Source organism: Prunus dulcis, chromosome 6 (genome assembly GCF_902201215.1).
Source record: "Prunus dulcis chromosome 6, ALMONDv2, whole genome shotgun sequence".
In the NCBI taxonomy this organism is placed as follows: Eukaryota; Viridiplantae; Streptophyta; class Magnoliopsida; order Rosales; family Rosaceae; genus Prunus; species Prunus dulcis.
Genome location: NC_047655.1, coordinates 9524088 through 9548251, shown reverse-complemented (window position 1 = coordinate 9548251; position 24164 = coordinate 9524088). Strand labels below are relative to the sequence as shown.

The 24164-nt window shown below is 35.2% G+C and overlaps 1 protein-coding gene across 4 annotated transcripts; it reads right to left on the bottom strand.

The window, feature by feature from the left end:
- Window positions 1-243: 243 nt before the first annotated feature.
- LOC117631188 (DNA polymerase epsilon catalytic subunit A-like) lies at window positions 244-23427 on the bottom strand. Of its 4 annotated transcripts, XM_034364198.1 has the most exons (49): window positions 23182-23427; window positions 22049-22114; window positions 21904-21963; window positions 21721-21816; window positions 20303-20463; window positions 20052-20140; window positions 19732-19949; window positions 19041-19127; window positions 18749-18883; window positions 17833-17955; window positions 17257-17340; window positions 16350-16514; window positions 15961-16137; window positions 15115-15228; window positions 14226-14330; window positions 13720-13838; window positions 13463-13604; window positions 13291-13385; window positions 12962-13067; window positions 12719-12798; window positions 12438-12614; window positions 12148-12235; window positions 11924-12004; window positions 11701-11844; window positions 11266-11361; window positions 10893-11093; window positions 9993-10047; window positions 9628-9770; window positions 9087-9541; window positions 8362-8500; window positions 8061-8282; window positions 7875-7949; window positions 7067-7257; window positions 6576-6756; window positions 6413-6477; window positions 5733-5865; window positions 5537-5638; window positions 5364-5447; window positions 4730-4804; window positions 4497-4556; window positions 4158-4411; window positions 3874-3922; window positions 3461-3621; window positions 3167-3233; window positions 2151-2261; window positions 1829-1999; window positions 1533-1745; window positions 1225-1331; window positions 244-1016 (listed from the first exon to the last, which is right to left on the bottom strand). In XM_034364198.1, exons 1-49 carry the CDS (start codon window positions 23341-23343, stop codon window positions 650-652), a joined length of 6651 nt encoding a protein of 2216 aa, XP_034220089.1. In that variant the 5' UTR covers window positions 23344-23427; the 3' UTR covers window positions 244-649. The 4 variants fall into 4 exon arrangements, with proteins under 4 accessions (XP_034220089.1, XP_034220090.1, XP_034220091.1 ...); XM_034364199.1 differs by lacking the exons at window positions 6413-6477; window positions 6576-6756; XM_034364200.1 differs by lacking the exons at window positions 7875-7949; window positions 8061-8282.
- Between the last annotated feature and the right edge of the window lie 737 nt (window positions 23428-24164).

Genomic DNA, 24164 nt, shown 5'->3' with positions numbered 1-24164 from the left:
CCAATTTAAAGATATAAAACATAATAAACAAAAGGGTTAGATACCTTTTTAGTCACTCGAATATCTATAAATTGTGAACTTCATAAAACACAGTGATCAATTTGGCTAAATTTTTTTCTCAATGACCAAATTTAAATGTGTGTAAAATCTAGTGACCTAAAAAGTATTTAACCCTAAACAAAATGAAGAGTTGCGCAAATAGTTATTTTTAATAAGAAAAATTACTATATGCACATTTATACCTGAAATTAATACATTCGTAGCCTTGTAAAGACAGCATAATTCGTTTAGTTGTACAGAGAGAGGGAATGTAGAGAAATATAAGGCTTGGTTGACACAGTAAAGTTGATTTGAATTTTCACATTATTTGTACCATTTACAATATAATCAATTACACGTATTATGTACAAGTGAAATGATGGCTTTCCTTCCCTTTGCCCGTCCTTCCATGGCGACCGCAAACAATCTATCAGTTTGTGATAAATAGATATGGAAATCCTCTATTGGTTGTGGCATTTTAGTACCTCACCACAAATTGCTTCCGCATATACCTCACTGAATGATAATCACTTCTGCTTCATGCATTAAAAGGCAACTTCAAACAGCAAGAAATTTTAGCGGCTCACCAAAATGAACTGAAAAGCACAGATTAAGAGTGATCAACTTCTAAAATCCATTCAGTGCACTCTTGGAGAAGTTGGAATTTCTGATGAATGGCAATCTTCCAAATTAACTCCATCTTGCTACGGAATTTCGTTGCATCCTCCCTGCATTTATATGAGCCAGCACATACACATTGATCCGCTAAGTGTGCAGCTTTCACTTGCTTACATCTAAGGCATAACAGATCCTGTAGATGGTAGAGGCGCTCTCTCTGCCGTACAATCTGAAGAAGGGCATTCTCCATGACCTCTCTGTCATAAGGCTGCCCGCATTGCGGCACAACACAGCGCCACTCCCCAGTTAGTAGAGCTGAGTCACGGCACACGTCCAGGTCTCTACAATCATTGCAGTAGCTGCAGTAAGAAAAGAAAAAAGGTAAACAGCAAGTGGTTTGAAAATTTTGATATTATTAACGGGATGCAGGAAATCAAAGAAAACTCAGAAGCACTTTTAAAATTCTTAACAAGTTTTATGACTAGGCAATGCATGAGACCTATTAGAAACCAAATTAACAGTGCCCTCTGTAAAGTATTATAGGCCATTGTTTTTTTACTTTCGTACCTGCAAATCACATTTGGTAAGGTGAAGAATGCACAGGGATCACGAAACTCGGCTTCAGGTGCAAACTCCCTCACACGCAAATATTTCAACAGATTCCTTCTCATTACCTGTAGAATTAAGACATAGGAGCAAAAGCATTACTCGCTGACAAGAACTAATATAGAACAGTTCCAAAACATACCTAAGGTTGGTCAAAATTAAGGCAAGAGGGGGTTGAAAAAGACAAGTCAATGGATCAAAAAAGATGAGTATAAGGTCTCGTGTTAATGTGTGTGTGTGGCATATGATTCAGAAGGACAAGTAAATACCATAACGTCATGGTGAACATTTTGGTCAAGGGAGAAAACACCGCAGACATGCTTAATGAACTCCAGTGCTGCATCCCCTTTGTGGATATCACCAGCGAGTTGTGGCAGCCCAGGAGATCTGTGATGGCCATCCTCAGATTTGTTCAGCTCCTTCATGTGAAGTATGGTATCATGAACAATTCCCAGAAGTTTATCCGTAAAGTATGAGCTGATCTGTGGAACATAAAGCGGAACTCCATAAGAGAAGAAAACAATAAGGTTGTACAAGGGTTGCCAAATATTATCATCAATCATACCTGTCCTTTAAGAAAATCTATCATATGAGACTCAAAAGTCTCAGCAGCTGCAACAGTGATGGATGGCGTGCAATTGCTGTCATTCTGTAAAGATGTTCTAACTGCTGCCTGCTTCTGCTCATAATCCCAGGGAATATATAGAAACTGAGATACAATATAAACAAAATGGTCCTGCAAAATATCAGAAAGATGATATAAAATATTAGAAACCTGGAAGATCATGTAGCCATCATGATTACTGCTTGAATTAAAACCTAAAGTGTGATTATAATTATAGTTATGTTCCTTTAGCATGCAAATTTTGGCAGATTTATATACCAACCTGAATTTTCTTGGGTAAGTATTCAGCAATATTCCAGCTTGATACAATATCCATTTGAGCTTCACCATGCATGCTTCCATCAGCTCTTGCCGGAATTCCACCATAGTTATACTATCATAGAAAGCCATGGAAACTCAGACTAAATAAAGAAGAAAGGTAAGGTGACTACAAAATGGTTCAAACTTGTTACTTGGAGCATTAAATGAATAAAATTAAGCTATCTAGGAAACATAGAGTGATCTAATTGCATTAAATGTTCAACAATTTAATATCCCAAAGTATATTTAATGGTTTCCATAATAATACCAGATTTATCCGTCAACATGACACACAATTTATGAGGTGTTAACAAACCCCAAAAAAATAGAGCATGCCCTCTAATAATGGAAATTCGTGTCAGTTATGTAAATTATATATTAGTAATGAGTATTGCTAACCTTATGTAGATTAATGGAGAATTTTCAAGTGAGGATGCAGTCATTCAAAACAGAATGCGAACATCCTCCTAGGACTACCTCACAATGCAGTTCAAAAATCAGAACTGTCTTCTTTAGGTCTTTCAAGGGCCAATCATGAAAGATCAGCCACATCAGAAACTACTAGGTCATCTACATTGTGCCGACCAACAGTCAGTCACATCAAAATGAAATTATATGACAATTTTCTATTCGGAAGATTCATCACATGGATTGTCTTTCGAGGAGAACCTAAAAAATGGATAGTTCTGATCATTTGATTGCATGCTAGAGACAGGATGTTTGCACTTTTCTTAAATGCAAGCATCCACACTTGAAGTTTCAAGTAAATTACAAAAATTGATAGTTTTCCTTCAAATTCAAATATCCCTTGGTTTGCAACCAAAAAGTTTATATATATATATCCTTCTGTTAAAGTAATTTGCAATTATAATTGCTAAACATTTACTTCCAAAAGCTTTAAAAAATTAATCAAATTAAAGTGTGTGAGTGTGTGTTTGTGTAAACAAGAAGGAGAAGAAGAGAGAACAACGACCAAACCTGATCCATGAACAGCAGGGAATGCCAGAATTGCAATGGTTCAAGCTCAATCCACTCAAATAGTTCTCTGCATATCAAACACAAGGGATTTCAACAAGAAAGAAGAAAAAGTATACAAACAAATGTTCTCTTCCCAGACAATCTCACAACATAAGATGCTTATGTTGCCAGATTGTGAATCTGGACCATTGGATAGGTTGATTGTTATTGTGCTCCAGGTTCACAGTTTGGGAAGAAAACATTACCTGCACACACGCACACCTCTACAGAGACAACTCCTAAATGAAAACCAACCTTGCTTGCAGTGTTTTAAGCAAGCTATCACAATAAGCTTTGGCTCCTGACAGATCAAACTTTCCTGTGTCTATAATAACCTTGTAGAAATTCGCAAATATAATCTTGGCACCCAATTTGCGGAATTCGATCATTAAAATTGCAAGCACCTTTGACATGACCTATTGAAATTTAACAGAAAGAAACCAAAACCCAGTTGATTAGGCCCATTTTCAAACACAAAATAGATTTATTTGTCTAATCATCAAACTTTGAAAAGAATAAGAACTATCACCAGTCCACTTAACTATTGTGAAAAGGCTAAATTATTTAGTAGATGACATATCTTGCGTTGCAACCCTAATTTGATCCTATAATATCAATACAATGTTTACCAAAAAAAAAAAAAAGTGATGTTATAAAAAAACTGTTACCTTGTGGAGTATGCGGTGAAGAGTTGGATCATGAAGTTTAGACTGGGGGCTGCATTATGAAGGAACCAACAAGTATATGAGTCAAAACTAGAGGTACATTTAACAAGAAGGTATATCCAGTAAAGTGGGAAGCAGTAACAAGAGATGGGAAATGCCTTCGGGTTGAAAACAAGAAGGTATATCCAGTAAAGTGGGAAGCAGTAATTTTTTATTTTATTTTATAGGAGGGACAGCAGTAATTATATGAGACAAAACAGGAGTTGTATGAAACAAGAGACGGCAACCTGCAAAGCCATCGATATAGATGCTGCAGTAGTGCATCAGCATACACATTTCCAGATGTTACTGCATTGGCAAGACATCTCTGGATCAACTGTTTCAAGACACGGAGGGTATGTGCAGATGAGGTAGCTTCATCAAAGCCAACATGTAGATCAGACGTAGAGTTCACATCTGATTCAAATCCTAGCAAAGCACCTCCTTCCATTTCATTCACCTGGTTGCTTTTCAGAAGAGCATTTACAGCCAGATGATGTATCTACAAAGAAACATGAAGCAAATTTTAATACAACTGTCCCAAATTATACAAACTCAGGAAATAATTGGTTTACAATATTCAGAACCTTTAGCTCCACAGTGACCTTCCTATATGCTCCTGGGAAAGAAAAGTCATGTTGATAGACCTGTTCCATAGAAGGCACTCATAAGTAAAAAGAACATAAAATTAAAATTTGCTTATTGATAGACATTTAATACTTGAATGTTAGTTAATTCCATGATTAGAAGAGATGGATCCCAATTTCTTTTCTTAACACCTTAATGCCCTTGTATATTTATTTGTTAGTTTGAGACTAACCTCATCGGCAAAACATGTATCTTCTTCATTAATGCCTCCTAGATCTGGATTACCATCATCAGATATCCAAAGCACCTGTAAGAATCAACATTCAAGACTCAAGGACGGGGGAAAGTTTCAATGAACCGTGCAATGCATTATATAATCGAAAACCTAACATTTACAAGTGTTACACAACCACAAGACTCCAGAAACTAACACTCTCTCAAAAGCCAATATTTATTAAACTAGCACACTCTCATGTACAGCACCATCCTGCACATGGAAAGGAAGGTACAGCCCCACCCTGCACCTTAAAATGAAAACAAGAAGAAAAAAAGGAATGAAAAATTGGCATGGAGGTTTAGAATCCCGAAGTTCTGACAAAGCAGAGTGTTGATACCATCTTAATTCAACTATGGGATCCCAAAAGCTTAAGTTGCTAGGGAATAAGTCAATAATGTATATCAAGCTAAAAAAGATCTAAACCAATGGTCTTATCTTTGACAGATCTAAATAACGCTCCAGTAAAAAAGAATACACGGCCTCGACTGATTAAACCATCCAAACAACGTAAGAGCTTCAGTCCTACTGCTATGATACTACTTACATCTGAAAACTCAAAGATGTACAAGATATTAGCTGAAAGAAAAACCTGTTGCTGATCCCGTAGTGCTCTTGAAAAGAAGATATCTGCTGCGTGTATAAGCCAGTCAAGTTCAAAATTACCCAATGGTACCTGCACCAATAAGTTTGAGAAATTGATTTATTTACTATTAACAAACAGATTAACAGAAAAACATTGTTGGTATGAAACAAAGTTAATACATGGGCATATCTTGAGAGGGAAATTCTCTCCCTCAACCACTGAGGTGATGCAGCACAACGTTGCATTCCAATTTTTGCTGCCACTTGTTGCCACCCAAGAACCTGTACAAAGCAGTAAAATATTTTGAATCAGATGCTTAATAAAAATAGAAAATGCATGTGGAGAGTGAAGGTCTATTAGGTCTAAATAGACTACCTGATAGTTACTATCACGAGCATTAGAGGGAATGCTCACACAAGGAAAATCATCAAGAGCTCCTATACTCGACTTCATCAACTGAAAATTTGGGCATTCAATAACAGCAACTGTAGGTCCATGATGTTCATGTCTGTCAGGCACCAAAACCATATAAGGAATTAACCAAGTGTCTAAACAAAAAAGGGCATTATTTCCATAATACACTGCAAGAAAATTTGCAACCTACCCAGTTGAATACCATATAAATATAGCTCCCAGTGGAAATCTTGATAAACAACTTTTAAATAGTACGTGAAAGATAATTTACAAATGCTCTGAAACAATGAGAAAACTTGTGCATTCTCTGATCAATAGAACACTATCTTACATGCAACTTAAAAACATAATTAACAAATGACTTGTGAAGACAAGCCTACACCCACAAACAATGGTGCATTAGCAACATTGTAAACATAACTAATATTAGCCCTTCACTTTGTCAGGGGCAGTATACAGTTACTTTGGGCCAAATCAGAAAATATTTCAAATATATAGTGCCCACAAAACCTATCCTTGTGCATCAGGCAGAAACTTCAATAGGAGGCAACTATCTTGGATTTAAAAAAAAAAATTGCACTTTAAATAGCACAGCAACCATTTTTTTTTAAAAAAAGCATTGCAACAATATGGAATCAAACCTGTGCTCATTAATTGCACGGTGCAAAATCATTTCAGCATCCTTGGGAAATCCAACATAGTCAACCTAAAATTAGTACATAAGAAAAAGAGGACAAATATATGAGCCATTAAAAGTGGAAAAAACAGCAGGAAATTTTCACCCCAAAAAAATGACAAGTTCACCTTAATAATGATACCATTCCTAGGGGGTGGCTGAATTGATAATGCTTGGCAAGCTTCACGAAATTGTTTCTCAAGAAAAGATGCTGACAAATCTTTATTTTGATAAGGATTTACCACCACAACAGTTATTGTTCTTGATGAAGGAAAATAGGCAATAAATATAGCTCGCCCTTCAGATGTGCTGACATTAAAAACATTAACATTAATGGCTATATGTTCTCATTTGAAGGCTAAGAGACTATCGAAATGGTCAACAAATTAAGCCTATTAATTTACTACTCATTCCAATATCAGATAAATTTTTGTAGGGATAAGCTTGAAAAGAAAAAGAAAAAGAAGTTGCGTTATTAGCGCTGCAGAAATGTATGCTATGTTGCATGTGGAAACTGTAAAAAATTGTTTCCTAAGCCAAAATTCAGCATGGAAAAAATGCTTCATAACTTCATACAATCAAGGAGCCAATTTACAGGTAACATACAAAAAAGAATTACCTCTGGTACAAGTAAAAGAAAGAGATCGATTCGTCCAGATATGTGCACTCAGTAGTTGTCTTCATGTGCAGTTCACTCACACTCCAACCATCCTGGACGTTTCTCTTCTTAGCAGTTTTATCCACTTTACAGACACAACCAATCTGAACAATTGCATTGAACTCCAAAGGCACTTTTGTTTCATATATTCCCTGAACAAAGAATTTGAATCAAGCTGAAATGTATCAAGTAATCACTATAACATAGCTCTTATTTAAAAAATGAATCATTTATTGAATATGCAAGTTCTTCCTTCTCATCCCAAAAAAAAAAAAAAAAAAAAAAAAAAAAAAAAAAAAAAAAAAACAAGTAATGATTCTAACTATCTTCAAAATCATCACCAATAACAAGATTTATATGTATCAAGATAAAATTTTGACAAATCAGTGAAATACAGCAATAAATGATATTGCAAGAATGCTAAAGTGCACCAAACGATTGCATTGAAACAAATCAAGTAATACCACAATAAATGATTGTTCAAGAACAGTTAAAATGCATAGCTCTGTGCTGCAATTTATTTCCAAGAAGGGGGATACTAATTCAGAACTATAGAAGAGAGATCTTAAGCAAATTTGGTTAGAAGGCAAAGTCATAAGACCAATTCAGAACTGTAGAAGTTAAATCTTCATCAAACTTTGGTTAATCAGACTGAAAAGGAAAACCAAGAACTCCAGTCATTAAAAAAGTATATCATGACCAATAGCAAAGTATCAGTAGCTAAAGAAAAAGTGTCAGCGGGATGGTTCATATGAAATTATGTACTGACCTCAACTTCTGGATCGCCAAGAAGGGCTGCAAGTTTTTTGCTTAATGTTTTAAACCGATCCTCATCAATTATAGCCTAATCACAGTCAGGAAAAAAAGAAATATGAATATTAAACCTGAGATGCCTCTCAGAAAATAAAAGGTTAAGAACCACATTACAGCTTGAAAACAGTAAAACCAGAAGTACCTCATACAGGTTGTAGGCACGCCTTCCATGAGGAAGAGTCTTGTTGACATTCTTTCCTTGAGGTTTTTCTTCAGAAATTTTTTCAAATAGTTTTTCTATAGGTGCTTTAGAATTGATGTAAAAAACTCTTGGAACAGTAACAGGAATCTTAAGCATGATTCCTTCGACAACAACCCAAGCAGAAAATTGGTCACCCTGAGAACTGGGAACTAGTTGTATTATCTGAACCACATAAGTTAAGCAGTGATAAGGTAATTATTCGGGGCTTTCCAGTCAAATACATGAATTGAATGAGAAATACCTGCCAGTGACAGCGTGTTAGGGCTTCTTCATTCCTCCTAAAATATGAATTAACGCCTTTCCCCTGTGGTTCTTTATGATTTCTACCACCACCAAGCACCTCATTATTAGCATGGTGCACAGACCTTGCATTATTCAATCTGTCAAATTGGACAAAAATTTTCCTAAACGTTAGTTCATAGACTCCATTAAGAAAAACTGTTCTGAGCTCAACATAGGTACAACTCATACCTATGCACACAAATTAACACATACTGACAAGTGCTGTAACATCATCGACAGATAACAGAGATGATGAGGATCGGATTTAAAGATTATATAGACTATTTTATCTTGATTACTCCCATTGAATTTCCCATTCGGAATCATGCATTTGTTCACAACCTATTACAAACGTGTATAAGATACAGGTCCTGACTTGGCATTCATTTTTTAGCCTTCCCAGACCATAGGGACCAACACGATTGACCCTTATGAGATCCTACAGATAATATGGGATGAAAAAGAAGCGATCTAGGTAACCATAGGGTCCATTCATATATACACACATCATATTGATTTGCTCCGGAAATACTTTTGACTTTACCTGTCTACTGTTAAGTGAGATATCTATCTTAATACCAGGGAGGTATTAGGCAGATTTCTAGAATTTTGTGAACTTTTAGCACATGTCAATCTGCACAAGTAAGCTCCCTAGGCCATATATATGTAGGTAAAGAAAAGTACCTTTGCTTCTTCCTCCTGTCAAGAGTATCTTTCCATTTCCTCTTCTTTATTTGAAGCCAGCCATGATAATCTACATTTCTATCAATAGCTTCAGAAGAGACAGTATTTTGCACTTGAAGCTCATTTTCTTTATTATTAGTTCGTTGTTGCTGTGAATCTATTTGACCTGCTATCTCGACTGAATTTTTCTTGTTATTAACTTCATAACATCGGACAATTGGTCTGGGTCTATTTATGGAACTGCTTTTTCTGTTGAAGTCTTCCAAATCTTCAACAATCTCTTCATCAATCACATGATTAGGGCCGATAGCATCACTGTTCTTTTCCAGCAAATGATCCCTGTTCAATGATCTGAACATATCAACCAATTTGCGCTGTCGAAATTTGTCGTCTTTCTCACGAACCTTCTTATGCAGCCAATCAGGATGAGCTACCCTAGGAACAGGATTTGAGACCTGAAAAAAATTCAACTGATTTCAAGTACAGCTAGAGAAGGACAAAGAATGAGATGCAACAAACAACAGTTCACAAGCAAAAGAACCTTTTGCATTGCAGCCGGAATGGTGACAATTTTCTGAATTGCTGAACCAAGACGTTGCTTGTAATAGGACCAGTCAATAATGGATCGAATGCCGACATCTGATGAAACCTTGCACCACTTCCGTACATAAAACTTCATGATTTCTGATGGGTTGAAAAACAATCTCTCTTTAGAATACAAACAAGAAAATGAAAAGGGAGCTGTTGTTGACACTCCGCAATAGTCATCGTGCAGTCTTCTTTTGTAAAAAGATTAAGGGAGGAGTTACACTTTTCCCTTGTAAAGAAACAAGAGAGGATTGCAGGACAACAACTTTGGAGTGTAAATACCAGATCCCTACAACAAAAATAATAGCTGAATGTTACCCGCATCTGTTTCAAATATTGCAACTGGAACAGCACGCTCACTTACAGGTGTGCCCTACTCAAGTCAACACCACAAAAAAAACACACAAAAAAAAAACAAAACAAAATCAGATTCAGAAGAACCAGAGTTGAAAAGAAATTCAAAAACCACTAGAAAGGTGATGCCATTTTCTTTTTCTAAGTCATTTCGGTGACCCATCTAAGATGGCAAAGAGAGACCATACAAACACAGAAAACCAAATTGCAAGAGAGTCACAACTTTAACTGTTGCAAAATACTAGTCCAAATTGCAAAAAACTAGTCCAGAAAACCTTTTATTGAAAAATTATAGATTGGATGCAAGAAAGGATGCATAAGAAGTCCATATAATAAGCAAATTAAATTATCAAGAGAAGGAGCAGTGAGCAAATTATGATCAACATTCACCCCCACATCACAAAACAGACCAATCGGCGCACATGTACAACCAACCAAACGAGAATTTTAACTTTAGTAGGTGCACCAGTCTTTCAGATCATATTATATAGTTACTAAACAAGGGACACTTGGATAATGAAAAATTAAATTAAAAGAAGACCCCTAGATAGTTGTCGGAATGGATTGGATTCAACGAGATACTATTAATCTGAGAAAATAAATTTGAAAACTCTCTTAACTCCCTATCATAGGGTTAAGCTCCAAGAATTAAGTTGAAGATAAGGAAGATAAAGAGGAAACGACCATGTTATGATTCAATTGTTTTCTCTTTCTTTCTTTCTTTCTTCTTTTTTTCTCCTCTTTAACTTCCACTTATCACAATACTTGAACTTAGGGCATACCTGACCCACCCAAATGCATTACTCACTGTTCTCTCAATTTCGTGATGAAGATCATAATCCAAATAAAATAGTTTCCATTTACCTTTGGTTCACATGCAACTATATACTGGCAACGCAGTCCTTTATCTTTGACCATCGAATCACCGAGAAAATTAGCAAGACGTCTTGCAGTGGTCACTGCACATGACTTTTGCTCTCCATAATCTGCTAAAGACTTGCTCATTGTGCTTGACTCTGATATATATTCAAGCAACTCACTGTCTGCAACATCCTTTCCTTGATTCTGAGAGAATGGGGGATAATTAAAATAAGCATCGCTTTGAATCTTCACTTAACCAACAACTTTTAACATCCTTCAGTAAGACAATATGACAACGAAAGTCCCTCAAGTACATGCTGGGAAATATTCTAAACAAAGCAATTGCGATGAGACAAAACATTAAACATTGACATACATCAAGGAGATCGAGCCAGCGATTGGCGACAGAAGCGACTGCTGAATAGCATTCCTCTAAAGTAGAACCGTGAAGGAACTTATCAAAAAGCTCGGCCTGCAAACAAGAAAGGTATTTAATGCATGGGAGCGACAAGCGTTGTCTCGAATTTTCAAGAAGCGCAAACATATTATAAGGAGTCAGTCTGATAACAATTGAAGAACGTCAACACTAAAGCATTTAGCACATAAAACGTCAACTTCCAAGCGATAATTTTCACTTAGAATAGCTTCAACAAGTTAGGAGTCAGTCTGATAACAATTGAAGAACTGGAATGCTATCCATCAGGCACCTCTATTGGATGGTTAAGTTCAAAACTTTTTTGTCCTTTTTTTAGGTTTTGATTGTCCGCTACATATTTGTGGAAATATTACAATTTACAAGGAAAAGGGATACCTGGAAAACCTTGATGAGCTTCAGCTCACCTCTACGCTTGATCTCAAAACCTTTAAGTTCAGCAAGGGTCCCATCATCATTGAAAACCGCATATCGCTTCTTAATTAGAATTCCTTCTTCTTTAGAAGCCGGAAGAATCATTGCCTACATGAGAGAACTAGTTTGTTATCAAATAACATGAAAGCACTAGTCAAAATAAAATAAAAACATATCACTGTGTTACCTTGTAGGGTCCATCCACTTCAAATTCAATAGAACATTCACTATGAGTTGTGTAAGAATTTCCAGTAGGATCTGTAAGAGTCTGGTAAAAATGGTGTTGAGAATTTGGAAGGAAAGGCAAAGTTGTGCAAATAAGACAAACCAAATTGCAGTATACAATGCATTTTGCAGAGTCGTTCCCAGTGCAATGGAAATAAACAATTTAGAAAAATGTTCCAAGCTGACCTGGTATTGATCATTTGTATTGTTCCTTGCTACATCAACATTAAGCATAACACATGGATATGAGATAGTCAGCTTCTTCTTCAAGTCTCTGAATATGAGTTTCCCATAAATTAGAGTGGAAAGTAGCATTGCATATGAAACATAGACTTACCTACTAGAATGGAAAGTAGCATTGCATACGAAACATAGACTGTTGTTGTTTAAGTAAAATCAGTGGTCATAGAAATAGCAATCTGGCTGTCATTATGGTATACATGTAACCAAGTGAATTATTAAGATGAAAATCATACTTTGTTTTGAATGTAAAGTTCTCCGGAAAAGATCCAGGGAGCGCACACCAGATACCATCTGTGTCTAATTCAAGAGGTTTTCCAATTTTCTCAACCAACAAGCGAGCATTCTGAATAATTTTAGCTCCAGTATATGTAACTACTCCAGCCATTTCCATGGAATACCACCTTGCACCCCTGGATTAACATGCAAAAGCATCATAAAAAGGTAACTAGAATATATCACATGAACAACAGAATCTATCTTACAAGAATTCAAAGACGAAAGTCATTAAACTCACTTGCGCATGACATATCCATAAAAGGAATTAAGTATACACTTATGTGCAAGTTGTAATGAATCGTAAAGCACTACCATATCCTGCAAACATCAATAAACAAAGACATTAGAAACAGGAGAATGTGTTGGTGAGAATAATACAAAAAAGTGTTCAACAAGCTTATTTCCTTTAAATAATTTTTTCTTAAAAAAACACAACAAAATTGATACAGAGAGAGAGAGGTTTAAAAAAAAAAATTCATACTTGCGCTTCCTGGATTTTTATAGAATTCCCACTAGCCTTGGCTTCAGACAACTTCCCCTTCCAAACCTTATTAAGCCCTTTGTACTCATACCTTCTATCTCGAAAGCTTGAAGAACATCAATTGAACAAATGATTCAGCACAAAAGAGAAAAGAGAGCAGAAACAGAAGGAAACAAGTAATCATCATGTCGGCACAAAGACATTTTCTAATAACAATTATGTTACAAAAATTTCATGAGTAAAATCTATATATTTCCATTCCAAAGGATTTTTCTACTTAGTTCTTAGTTATGACTGCCCTTATTCAGATGAACATGCAAACTTCTCACCTGCGAACTGTGTCAACATAGAATGAATTTTCCCTCATGCAAATCCCTGCTTCCCGAAGTTCAGTGACTGGCTTGTCCACTACTCGTCTATACGCCTGTCAAAGAGAACCAAAATTAGAATGTTAGGCATTACTCTGAGAAAATATTTGATCAAATACAGTGTAGAATATACCTTCTGACAGTATTTTTTTAGACGCTCTTTGAGCCTTGATTGCTGCTCCATTTTAGGCAACTCAAGAAAAGATTTTGACAGCTTGGAATTGGCACCATCAACAAACTCAGACTCAATTTGCTTCTTCAAATGATAATAGTCACTGAAATTGAGCAAAATGATGTCCATACACAATAATTAATAAGTCTGTTGATAACATAGCAGAAGTATAGACAGAAGGGGGAAAAGAGAAAAAAGGAAAGATTATTAAACTAAACCTCTTCTTTGCCATGAATATTTCTCCACGCCAAACCCATTCAAGCTTGCGAAGACAAGTTTTTCCTGGACGGTTGAAATCACAAGCAGTGCAGATCTCATCTGTTACTATTGAGGATGGCTGGAAATAACAACAGTTGTTACGATATGCATTCATGGAATCTTCAAATGAGCAAACAGAACAGCCCCAACAACAATCTGACAATGCAAATCGGGAAGAGTACATTCTTGCTGAAAATATTGGTGCTGACCATTACAGCTGGACTACTAAAAAAAAGCATAATTTTCTATAAAACTTTGATTGGTTAACATGACTCCAATAGAAACAAGATAACCAGAAGCACTATTAACCACCTAGATCAACAACCCTTTTAGTGGACACTTTTCTACGAATATAAAAAACAAATGGCAGTTATAAACTGAAAAAAGGAAAAAAGAAAGATGAAATACGTGAGTAATATAAAATCGATATCTGCAATTACTGAAAGTAATTTATTAACCAACACACCTGAAGCCTATTTGTTAAAATAATGTTGGGATACATTGCAGCAACATCCAGATGATAAATAAGGGGGCTTTCTTCACGTATAGGTTCATCTCGCAGCCCCACAAGCTACAAACAAGGAAAGGAAATCACTAATGAATAAAGTTAAAAAATATATATTCATGACCCTATTCAGATTTAAATGAACATTACCTCTTGAAAACTAAGTGAATAACTAAATAGTAAAAGATTTAAATCCAACGCAATAGGAAGAGGGGTGTTCATTATCAAATCCAATCAAATTAGATCGGTTTCAATGAATTTGGCCAATGAGAATCAGGGATTGGATCGCTAAAATCAAAATCCAACATGATTGGATTGCATGACGGATGTCCCAGTGAAAATCCAATGCAATCCTATCTAGTTGGCTCCATGCTTCTTGTCTTATTGGAACTTGAAACTAAAAAAGTTGTGAAAAATTTGAGTCCTCTAGTGGAACAAATTTTGGTACTTTACATTTGATCCTGTTAATACGATTGGATTGGATTTGATGATAATCATTTTATTTTTCAATAGGTTTTTTGCTTCATTTGAAAAACAGATCATCCAATCTAAACCAATTCAATGTCAAATGGATTGAATTGGATTAGATCACATCCTAACCTCAGATTGGATTGGTTTGTACAACCTACAATCCAATCTACATTGGATCGGATGAAAATTGGCTACAGAATACAGATTAACAGTTTCGAACCGATGAACATCCCTAAGGAAGTTTACATCAATCACCAAAAAAACCTGCAACTTTTTGGACTTGATAAATCATATAAATCATATTATAAATAAATAAATACTTAGACATACATGAATGAAAAAAATAACAGATCTGCTTGAAAATAAAAATGATCAGCACCTTTTCCAATATAGAACTCTTCACTTCTTCATAATTGGACACGGATTCCAAGTCCATCTTACCCTCTACTCTTATAGCATATTGAAGATCTCGATCAAGGTTGTTGATCAATTGCTGGAAATCAGAATTCTCAAATTAAGTATACAATATAATGCGATATTTAGCATTTGTAGTTGAGTAGCATTGTTAGGACTACCATGGGGAATTTTGCATGACTTTCAGGAAATATTACAAATATCAATGGAATTGACAAGAAGTTATCCTACAGATATATACAAACAAATTACTGAAATTAGGATATAAATTTTGAGAGGATCAATTGGATTCAGCCCATTATACACTCACTCCTACCAAATTTGCAGGCTGGGATCACAGATCATGCACAATACAACCACTTCTCTGTTAGTGGACTAAATAATTTGTAGCAATGAGCCACTTGTTCATAGAGCAAAAAACAAATTCTGAAAAAGAAATGTAAGTGATCTTTGTGTTCTAAAGACAAATCCAGTATGGCATAGCACCATAGAAAATGACCATTAAAAATGTTATAATGTGTTTCAGACAAATTGAGTTGGTGAAAATAAATCAAATTCAGTATATGTTAATGTGGTTATGGATGTTATAGAGAATAACTAACATTGAAAATATGAGCTTCTAGTCATATGCAATCCATCAATATACAGAGATCATGCACCGATCTTTAATTAGAAGTGATGTTAAAGGAATGATAGTCCACAATAAAAACTTTAGAAATGATGGTACGCCAATCGATCAAACCAGAACAACCAGTCCATTTAAAACAACAGAAATAAACATTGGTAGTGAAAAAAGATGATGAAAACATACCTCATAAGCAGAGGCATCAAGCTTAAAACTGGTTGGAAGATCAGATCTAAACACACCACTTTCAAGGCATTCAACATGGCCACCTATATAAGTCTCACTCTCTAAAAGGTGATTTTTATAGAATTTTTCGGGGTCAGATTGGTGTTTGTTAGGGCAGATAACATTTGCCTTGTATGCCTGCATAAAATGCAAAATTAAATGTGAAACCGGGAGAAACTTAACAGCTGAAATATCTTTTTCTTTTTTTTTTTCTTGTAAGAAACAGAACTATTCATTAAGTTAATTGTTGAAATTGAAAATCAAGACTAGTTTTTTTAGTAAGAGAACTATAGAGGAGTTTTCTTCAAACAGACACAAAAAAGCATCAGCATTAGTGTATGATAACACACCTGGACCATGAGAAGCATTTCACAAAGGGTTCCACTACCCTTGCGCAAAACCTCATCCGGAGACATTGGAATAATAGTTGCAAGTGAGAAAATGAAAGGATGAACATAGGTCATATACAAGTAATAAGTTGCAACGGCATCAGAGACAGAATACGATGCCATCATCTGTGATTACATATTCAACCAAATAGAAAAAGATCAGAAATGTTCTTGCAAAAGAATGTACAAAAGCAAACACAACCAAAATATTCAGACACACTAGCATGTATGTTCACAAAGTCAAAATTTATGACAATCCAAATTCATAAAAAAAGAGTCGCTCTACCCAGCTCTTGGTATGGCAGCCAGATACCATCATAGTGCCCCAGCATCAGAGAATTTGATAATTTATCAGACATAAAGTAACAGTAATCACAATACAGACAAACACACCCACAATTTGATTAAACAAAAGAATTTTCTTCTGTTGACTTTTTTATACTTGTACGATCATCTTCGCATCAATCTATATAGATAGTCTAAGGTTCAGTATTGAATTTTAAAGGTTAAACAGCGCCCCACATGAGTATGTTTCTCCAACCCCACAGTTGGTTTATACATCCACTACTCAATTAGCCTTTCTGCATGCATTAAGCATGGTTCACATGCTAATCTCAATCAAGCTAGTAACTCTATACCCTACTTCATCCTTCACTGAAAGGGACAAAATCAACACTGAGACAAAAAAGAAAACATTGCCAAATCAATGAACATGGGTGTGTAAGCTGTAGTAGTCTCTACAGTACTTAATGTAGTTGTCAGTTCATATATTATGTCTCCCTTATCAATTATTAACCTTTTCTATCTAACTGCACCGTGCCAAAGCATTCCTGCAAACAACTGAAAAATCATTTCCACTCATCCATACCTGAGGTTTTTCCTTTGCAAAGCGAACCATATCCTCCGGATTCACCTCCAGGGGATGATAACCTAACTTTGCCTTTGTAACAGCCTGAAATAAGATTATATATAATAATATTATACTTTCATCTACATAACAAATACTAGGAAACAAATGAACATACTTCTTTTTCATCTGGTTTACACAATAATTGAAGGTGAAGTTATTAAACCCAATACAACCAAACTATAATTAGGAACGTGTAGCATTTGTTTCCTCATAGAGCTATGTTAAGTAAAAGATTTCAACAGTCTATAATGATACAAGATAAATTTTTTTTTGGCAATTCTGCTTTCAGGAGATCTTTAAGGGTCTTCTGATACAGCAGTGAAAAAAAGACCTTGAGAAATTAGTGTACAACAATATAAATTAATTGCTCCATCTATTGTGAAACCGTAATAAAGAATAAGAGGTTAACCATGAGAAATTAATATGGAACAACATAAATTTCTAAAAGAGTAACAACAACAGCAAAAACCAATTAGAAGAAGAAGAAGAAGAAGAAGAAGAAGAAAACAATGAGCTTGAATTGGACAATCAAACCTTAAGGCCTTGGCTCCCTTGAGGAAGATAACTATCACGTTTGACCCAAGCAAAACAATCAAGATGGCAAGCAAATTTAGCCCGGCATTCCCCCTGGTTCTTGTCACATTGAAATCCAACCTCCTGCAAGGTGAAGAGCAGGGGGGGAGGTAAAAGAAGAGCAAAAATTAGTGCAAAACTAAAATGTGAATATCTCTGAGATCACGCAGACACAAAAACAAAAATTACATTTTGCAATTTCCAGTGGAACGACAATATCAGTATCACAAAATCCCTTTGTGTGGTGAAATTTTTTTCATAGGTAGGAAGTACAAATATATAGATAACAACATTTTTTAGAGTTAATTCAATATTTTCATGTCATCATTATACCTAAAATAATCTAAACTGGGTGATGTTTCATTATGTCTCCACTGCTTATATTGCAATATTTATATATGCTGCGAATGCAGAAAGATAAATTACACATGTTCACAAAAATTATAATGACGATGCACATGACCCTGAATAAAACAATGGGTAAAAAGCTTCATATACATGTCACGCGCAGTTAATGCTTTAAATCTATTAAGAAAAGTAAACTGTTGTTGGCACTCCAAAAAAGGCATCCTGTAGACCCTCATGGTTTTACAGAGGATTGCAGGATGAATTTTTTGGGTGCCAATAACAGCTCCTGATAGCCAACTCTAGATCAACAATAATATTCAGAGCCCCCTGTATGTCAATCAATAAACATTAATGAAAAATGGCATTAATATTATTTACATAATATTAAAGAATAAGAAACTTCCACAAGCAGTGAAGATGATAATATTTAAGTTCCAGTCTTTTTGGTAGTTATTTAAGGCTTACAACCTAGAAGTCTGGGAACACATTGTTGTTTAAGTAAATGTAACTTGCAGAATTAGCAACATACATCACTCATTTTTAACCCATGATATGCAGCTCTGGTTTCCAGGAAAGGCCAGTCGAAATAATCACCATTGTATGTGACATAAATTCCAGGCTTCACCTCCCGCATATGAGCAAACCACTGTCTTAGAAGCTCTACCTGCAACAATGACCATATAATTAGAAAAAGTAACAAGTAATTAGCATTCCAAAACCCCTTATACAAACTAAACTAATCAAAATATCATATCTGGCGGGCTGGGATGTGTTTTGTGTGTGTATGGGGGTGAGGCTGGAGTTTCTATGGATGTCAATACCTCATTCTTCACATTTGTCACCTTGAAAAACCCTTCAAATTCTGGTTTTGGAGTGTACTCCAGATCCTCTATATCATCCCCAACACACTGCAGATACAAGAAAGTAAACCTGTCAATACATACATTTTTTTTTTATAGAAAACTTAAACCTATTGCAGCTAAAAAGGAAGTTAAATATATCAATACATACATTTAAATTCTATTTTTTGTTTTATATGAAATTTAAACCTGGTAACCCTTCAAATTTCAAATTTAATACGTACATTTAACTTAGAAGTGCAACAAATAAAATATTGATGGTGAAGAAAGCAACAAAATAGCACGTCTAGCATGAAAATACAAGTTTGCAACAATAGGCTTAAATAGATGCAAAACAAATGAACAATTAGTAAGCTTCCCAGTAAAGGAAAATAAAGACAGGACCTTGGCATCTTTTCTCAAAGAAAATTTTCTAAAATTCTTTCACATCCTTGCTAAATGAGAACACAACCAGTTTGTTGGATAAAGTTGAAGGTAATGAACTCAAAAGATCCCAAAACCAAGGACTTTAAAATGGAGCATCTAAACAACTAAACATATCCACTGCAAACATTTATTAAAACTATGCACACTCATTTGGCAACATACAAAATGAATCTCAAATGCAAAACTTGAACAAGGTAAGAAATTACTAGAAGGACATGAATCCTACCTCTCTGTTAATAATCAGGAAACCTTGTCCATCAACCATGTACGAAATCATCATTACTAAATCATATTCAGCATCTGGAAATTTCAAAGGTAGCTTAGTCGTCTCAATATCAAATGCACAAACATGAACTTCAGCGCGCTGCAGAAGATCTGTCCTCATCTCAAGCATAACACCAGTACTGGATACACTAACATCATACCACTGGCCACATCTTATATCTGAGTACCAAAACAATTTGAAAGGGGTTTAACTTTTTCAAATTCAGAAACTCAAAACAAAAGATAAAGGTCTAGAAAGCAGCCAGATGTAGTTTAAATCACCATTGTCAATGGCAAAGCGGACATGGTAGGGAACATCAAATTCACGAAGATCAATAATACAATCTAGAAAATCCTGAGGCCTTTGTTCTCTACAAATCAAGCAACAAAAGAGTATCAGGATCAGGAAACAAATACAATTTACGGTTCAACGCAACAGCAGACCAACGCAAGGTGCCTGTTAACCAAATAAGCTATCTACAGGCAAAGAGCTCAACATCCAAAAGGAACAAGAATCAATAACATAACCTCACCTTTTTCCTATTACTATTGACTCGTAAGCATCTGCAGCATCAAATTTTGCGTGGTTTCTTTCGACAACGTGTAATAGGTCACTCTTGACATTCATTAGTTGTTGAACATTATCAAATGATAGCTTTAGGTAGGACTTGCGTAGGCCAGACAAATGGTTTTTCTGTCAGGGAGTACAGAAGGATATTAGAATGCACGCATTGGGAGATACAATTAAATAAGCAATCAAATAAAGCACCACGATCATTATAATATCAGCAAAGATTGGAAAACTGAACAGCAAATCTAAGCAAACCGACTATATTCATAATATATGAAACAACATACTCAATTATAGGATGTTCAATCTTGAATTTAAATTAGATGGTGTTAGACATCTCACCACTACCGTACTATCATGATAATATTCTAATATATAAATGTATCTCAAAATCTTGCTAGCAATTACAGGGTTTGCCAATAGCCACACAAAAAAATAAAAATAAAAAGACAACTAATCAGATGCAATTTCTTTAGATGAGTCTGTAGAAATCACTTCTAAAAATGGCAAAAGAAAATTAGGTTGTCAAAACATCTAGTTAATGTTGGAAGATGAGACAATAGTCCTGACGCTAGGCAAGAATATAGTTAAGCTTAAGTGCAAGAAACTAGAGAGAACATAACTGCTCAAACATATCAGGTCAAGAATGGAAATTCACTGATTGAAATCTTTCCATCACACTTGATACCAAACAATCTGGTGTGGCAAAGTAGCTCAAAATATTCTAATTGGGTCCATGTTCATGTATGAAGTTCATCAAAGTAACTTTTGGAAGGTCCATGTTAAGAGATTTAGAAGCAACACCCTAGTAAAAGTCAAAGTCATGTCCAATGCTTGAGGGAAGTTCGGAAACAGTCTAGGAAAAGATAATTTCATGCCCAAGTGAAGTTGTTAGAAACTGAGCCACCTACCCATATCAAGAAATGAAGAAGTAAGACACGATTATGTCGGCATGAAACCTAAGTTTTTCCACATTTGACTGAATAGTGAAAGCTTTTATGTCAAATTGGTGACCCAATTGTCAGAAAAACTTGAATTGAAAGGAAATAGGCCAAAGGTGCATATCATAAAATGGAAAAGTTCTAAATAAAAAGACAAAACTTCTCACGGGTACAAATAATTTCTGTTCAAGAAATTGCTAAAGAAAAGGAAGGAAGAGACACCTTTGAATAGAAAATGACTATAAAAAATGTTTCTTGGTTTACGGGTGTAAAGTAAAACATGTGGCTCAACCAGGCATAACTTGATTTAACTTGGAATTGTAGAATGGAATGTCAAAAGAGTTAATAAGGGAAAATAACTGCCAAGGATTAATAAACATTGCCAAATTTTGGAAGGTAGAGTGACTGTATAAAGCTGGTGATGGAGGAAGGTACTTACCAGATCAAGGTCTTCTTTCTCCACTATTTCAATATCAGCAATTTGATTTTCATATCGTCGTCTCAAATATGCTTCAACATCCATTTCCGTTTTCTCCTAAAATAAAATAGTCATCATCACTGTGAAGGTAACTGATGGTTGAAGAAAAATTTTCAGAATCAAACATATAAGATTGATTGAGACCTTTGAGGCTGCATAGAAGTAAGGGCGGAACTTGTATTTTGACTTGAAAGCAGAACCATCCTAAAATTAAATTAGAAAATAGGTATATAATTAATCACCATAACATAAAACTGATTATGTTAAACATCTTTATAGAATATCTTACCTGCGAAACGAAATATAAATCGACGCAACTATAAACCTTACGGGTGTCTTGATCCTCCCAAGATGACTGCAAATTTATAAGGAAGCATCCATCATTTATAAATGCCAATCATTAAGGTATTTGAACTCAAACTTACCACCATGTGGTTATACCATATCGAAAATTAACAAAGAAAAACAAAAACATCAACAACAACAACAATAAAGAATAATAAAACTTCAATTATGATGGTTCATTTAGAAACTCTAGTCGAGCAGCAGCAGGATTTGTAATTAGAAACTTCAAAGGAAATATTAAGATTGGTGGCACTTACTATTGGTTATGGTTCTGTCCTTCAAACTGACATTGCAGCCTTAAAGTATGGTTTACATTTGGTTAAATTATAAAATAAAATAAAAATTATTAAAGAAGCGGATTCTAACGTTTTAGTTGATATTTTAAATTCTGGTACTACTAATATTCCTTGGAGTATTTTATCATAGGTTAGAGATATTCGAAGACTTCTTCTAAAACTGAGCATTTTGAGTTTCATCAAGTTTTCCAAAAAGCTAACATGGTTACAGATTCCTTATCAAATATAGAACATAAATATTCACAACCTTGTGTTTGGTTTTCCAATTTTCCTACTAATGTGACAATTAAAATCTACTTTGATGTACTATTGGGTCCCAAGGGGATCTCCTATGTAAGTCTTTTCCTTTTCATAAAAAATAAATTAAGTATAATGCAACTGAGTAGTAAACAAAGCTAAGTTTTTCAATTGTTTGCGGTAAATTGTTTTTGTTTCCCAGAAGGTGAATATTACACCAGTAAGCAAACTAATCAAAGAATGACAGTGGCTAGGCTTTATATGAAGCATAGAATAAATTGCATAAAATATCTAATACGAAGATAGAGATATTTCAAAAATCAGCAAAAATTCTCACTCACTTGGCCCAAGAATAATAACAAAATTCAAGTAATTTTATCCAACTTTCCATTACAAGATGGCTCCAAACACAGCTTAAGCTTTCAAAATCCCAAATCCCCCCTTTTACCTTCGCTATCTCAGTAACCAAACAGACCAAGAAAAAAAGCAGATTTCTAAAATGGAAGTCCAAATGGGGCAAAAATTGATTGGTACAGAATCTTACGGATGCGAAAGTGAGCAGCCATCCGAGCCGCTTATCGCCTTCGGAGAACAGATCGAACCCTAGCTTCGACTCGAGCTCTTCCTCGGCGCTGCGCATAACCTTCTGCTTCTTGGAGCTCCATGAGCTTCCACGGTCCCGTTTTCGGCTGTGGAAGCCGCTCATTGTGCTTGGCCTGTGAAATGGAAATACGTCTGAGATTTGCTCTCAGACTTTGAGACTTCGAGTGGGAGAGAGAGGGTTTTAGAGGGATCAAAGCGTTTTCCCGCGCTTGCATCTACTACGCCTTTATATTTTTTGGTTCCTATGACGGAAATGGCCCTTCGGTTGATCAAATTTTCGAGTAGTGCCACTATTTGAAAGTACCATCGGATAATTTGTGGGGCCCGACTGACTTGGACTTTGGGACAGTGTTCGGCCTGATTGGCTCGGCCCATCATAAAAAAAATTTATGGACACGCCTAGGAGCAGCAAAGAGAGGGCAGTTTTTTTGTGTTTTTTTTTTTTTTACAAGCGATATTAGAAGAGAAGAATCAAATTGAGGACCTCAAGTGCCGGAATAAATATTCAAGTAGTTACAAGTACCTTACAGTGGGAATCTACTTTTACGAAAATGATTTTTGTTTTATACACCCAAAGAATTGATCAGCGCATCTGTAGTTTAATGGCAACTATTTTTTCTTGTTTGGTGCTGAATTTGTCCTATGACAAGTTTTTATCTCCTTGTAAAAGGGCAAGAAAGAATGAAACTTGAACATTTAAAACTAAAACTTTTTAAATCGAAAAATATAATGTAAAAAATGGTGTACATGGTCTCCACCAACTTAAAGGATTAGTTTTGAAATGTTTTCAAATTTTGTTGGATGTATTGAACAAATGTATGTATTCAAAATTGAGGTACAAAAGTTTAGGGTTTCATAACGTTGTAGTTTAATTAGAGTTTTAATTTTTGGACTAAGTAGTTGATTACAGTCCGGTCCTTATAT

What these genes read in the sequence shown, in the direction of transcription:
- LOC117631188 (XM_034364198.1), bottom strand. Translation starts at nt 23,343, where the DNA reads ATGAGCGGCTTCCACAGCCGAAAACGGGACCGTGGAAGCTCATGGAGC. An exon ending in GGCTGCTCACTTTCGCATCC is followed by an intron (nt 22,115 to 23,181) that starts GTAAGATTCTGT and finishes ATAAATTTGCAG; the next exon opens with TCATCTTGGGAGGATCAAGA. An exon ending in ATACAAATGATCAATACCAG is followed by an intron (nt 12,005 to 12,147) that starts GTCAGCTTGGAA and finishes CATTTTTACCAG; the next exon opens with ACTCTTACAGATCCTACTGG.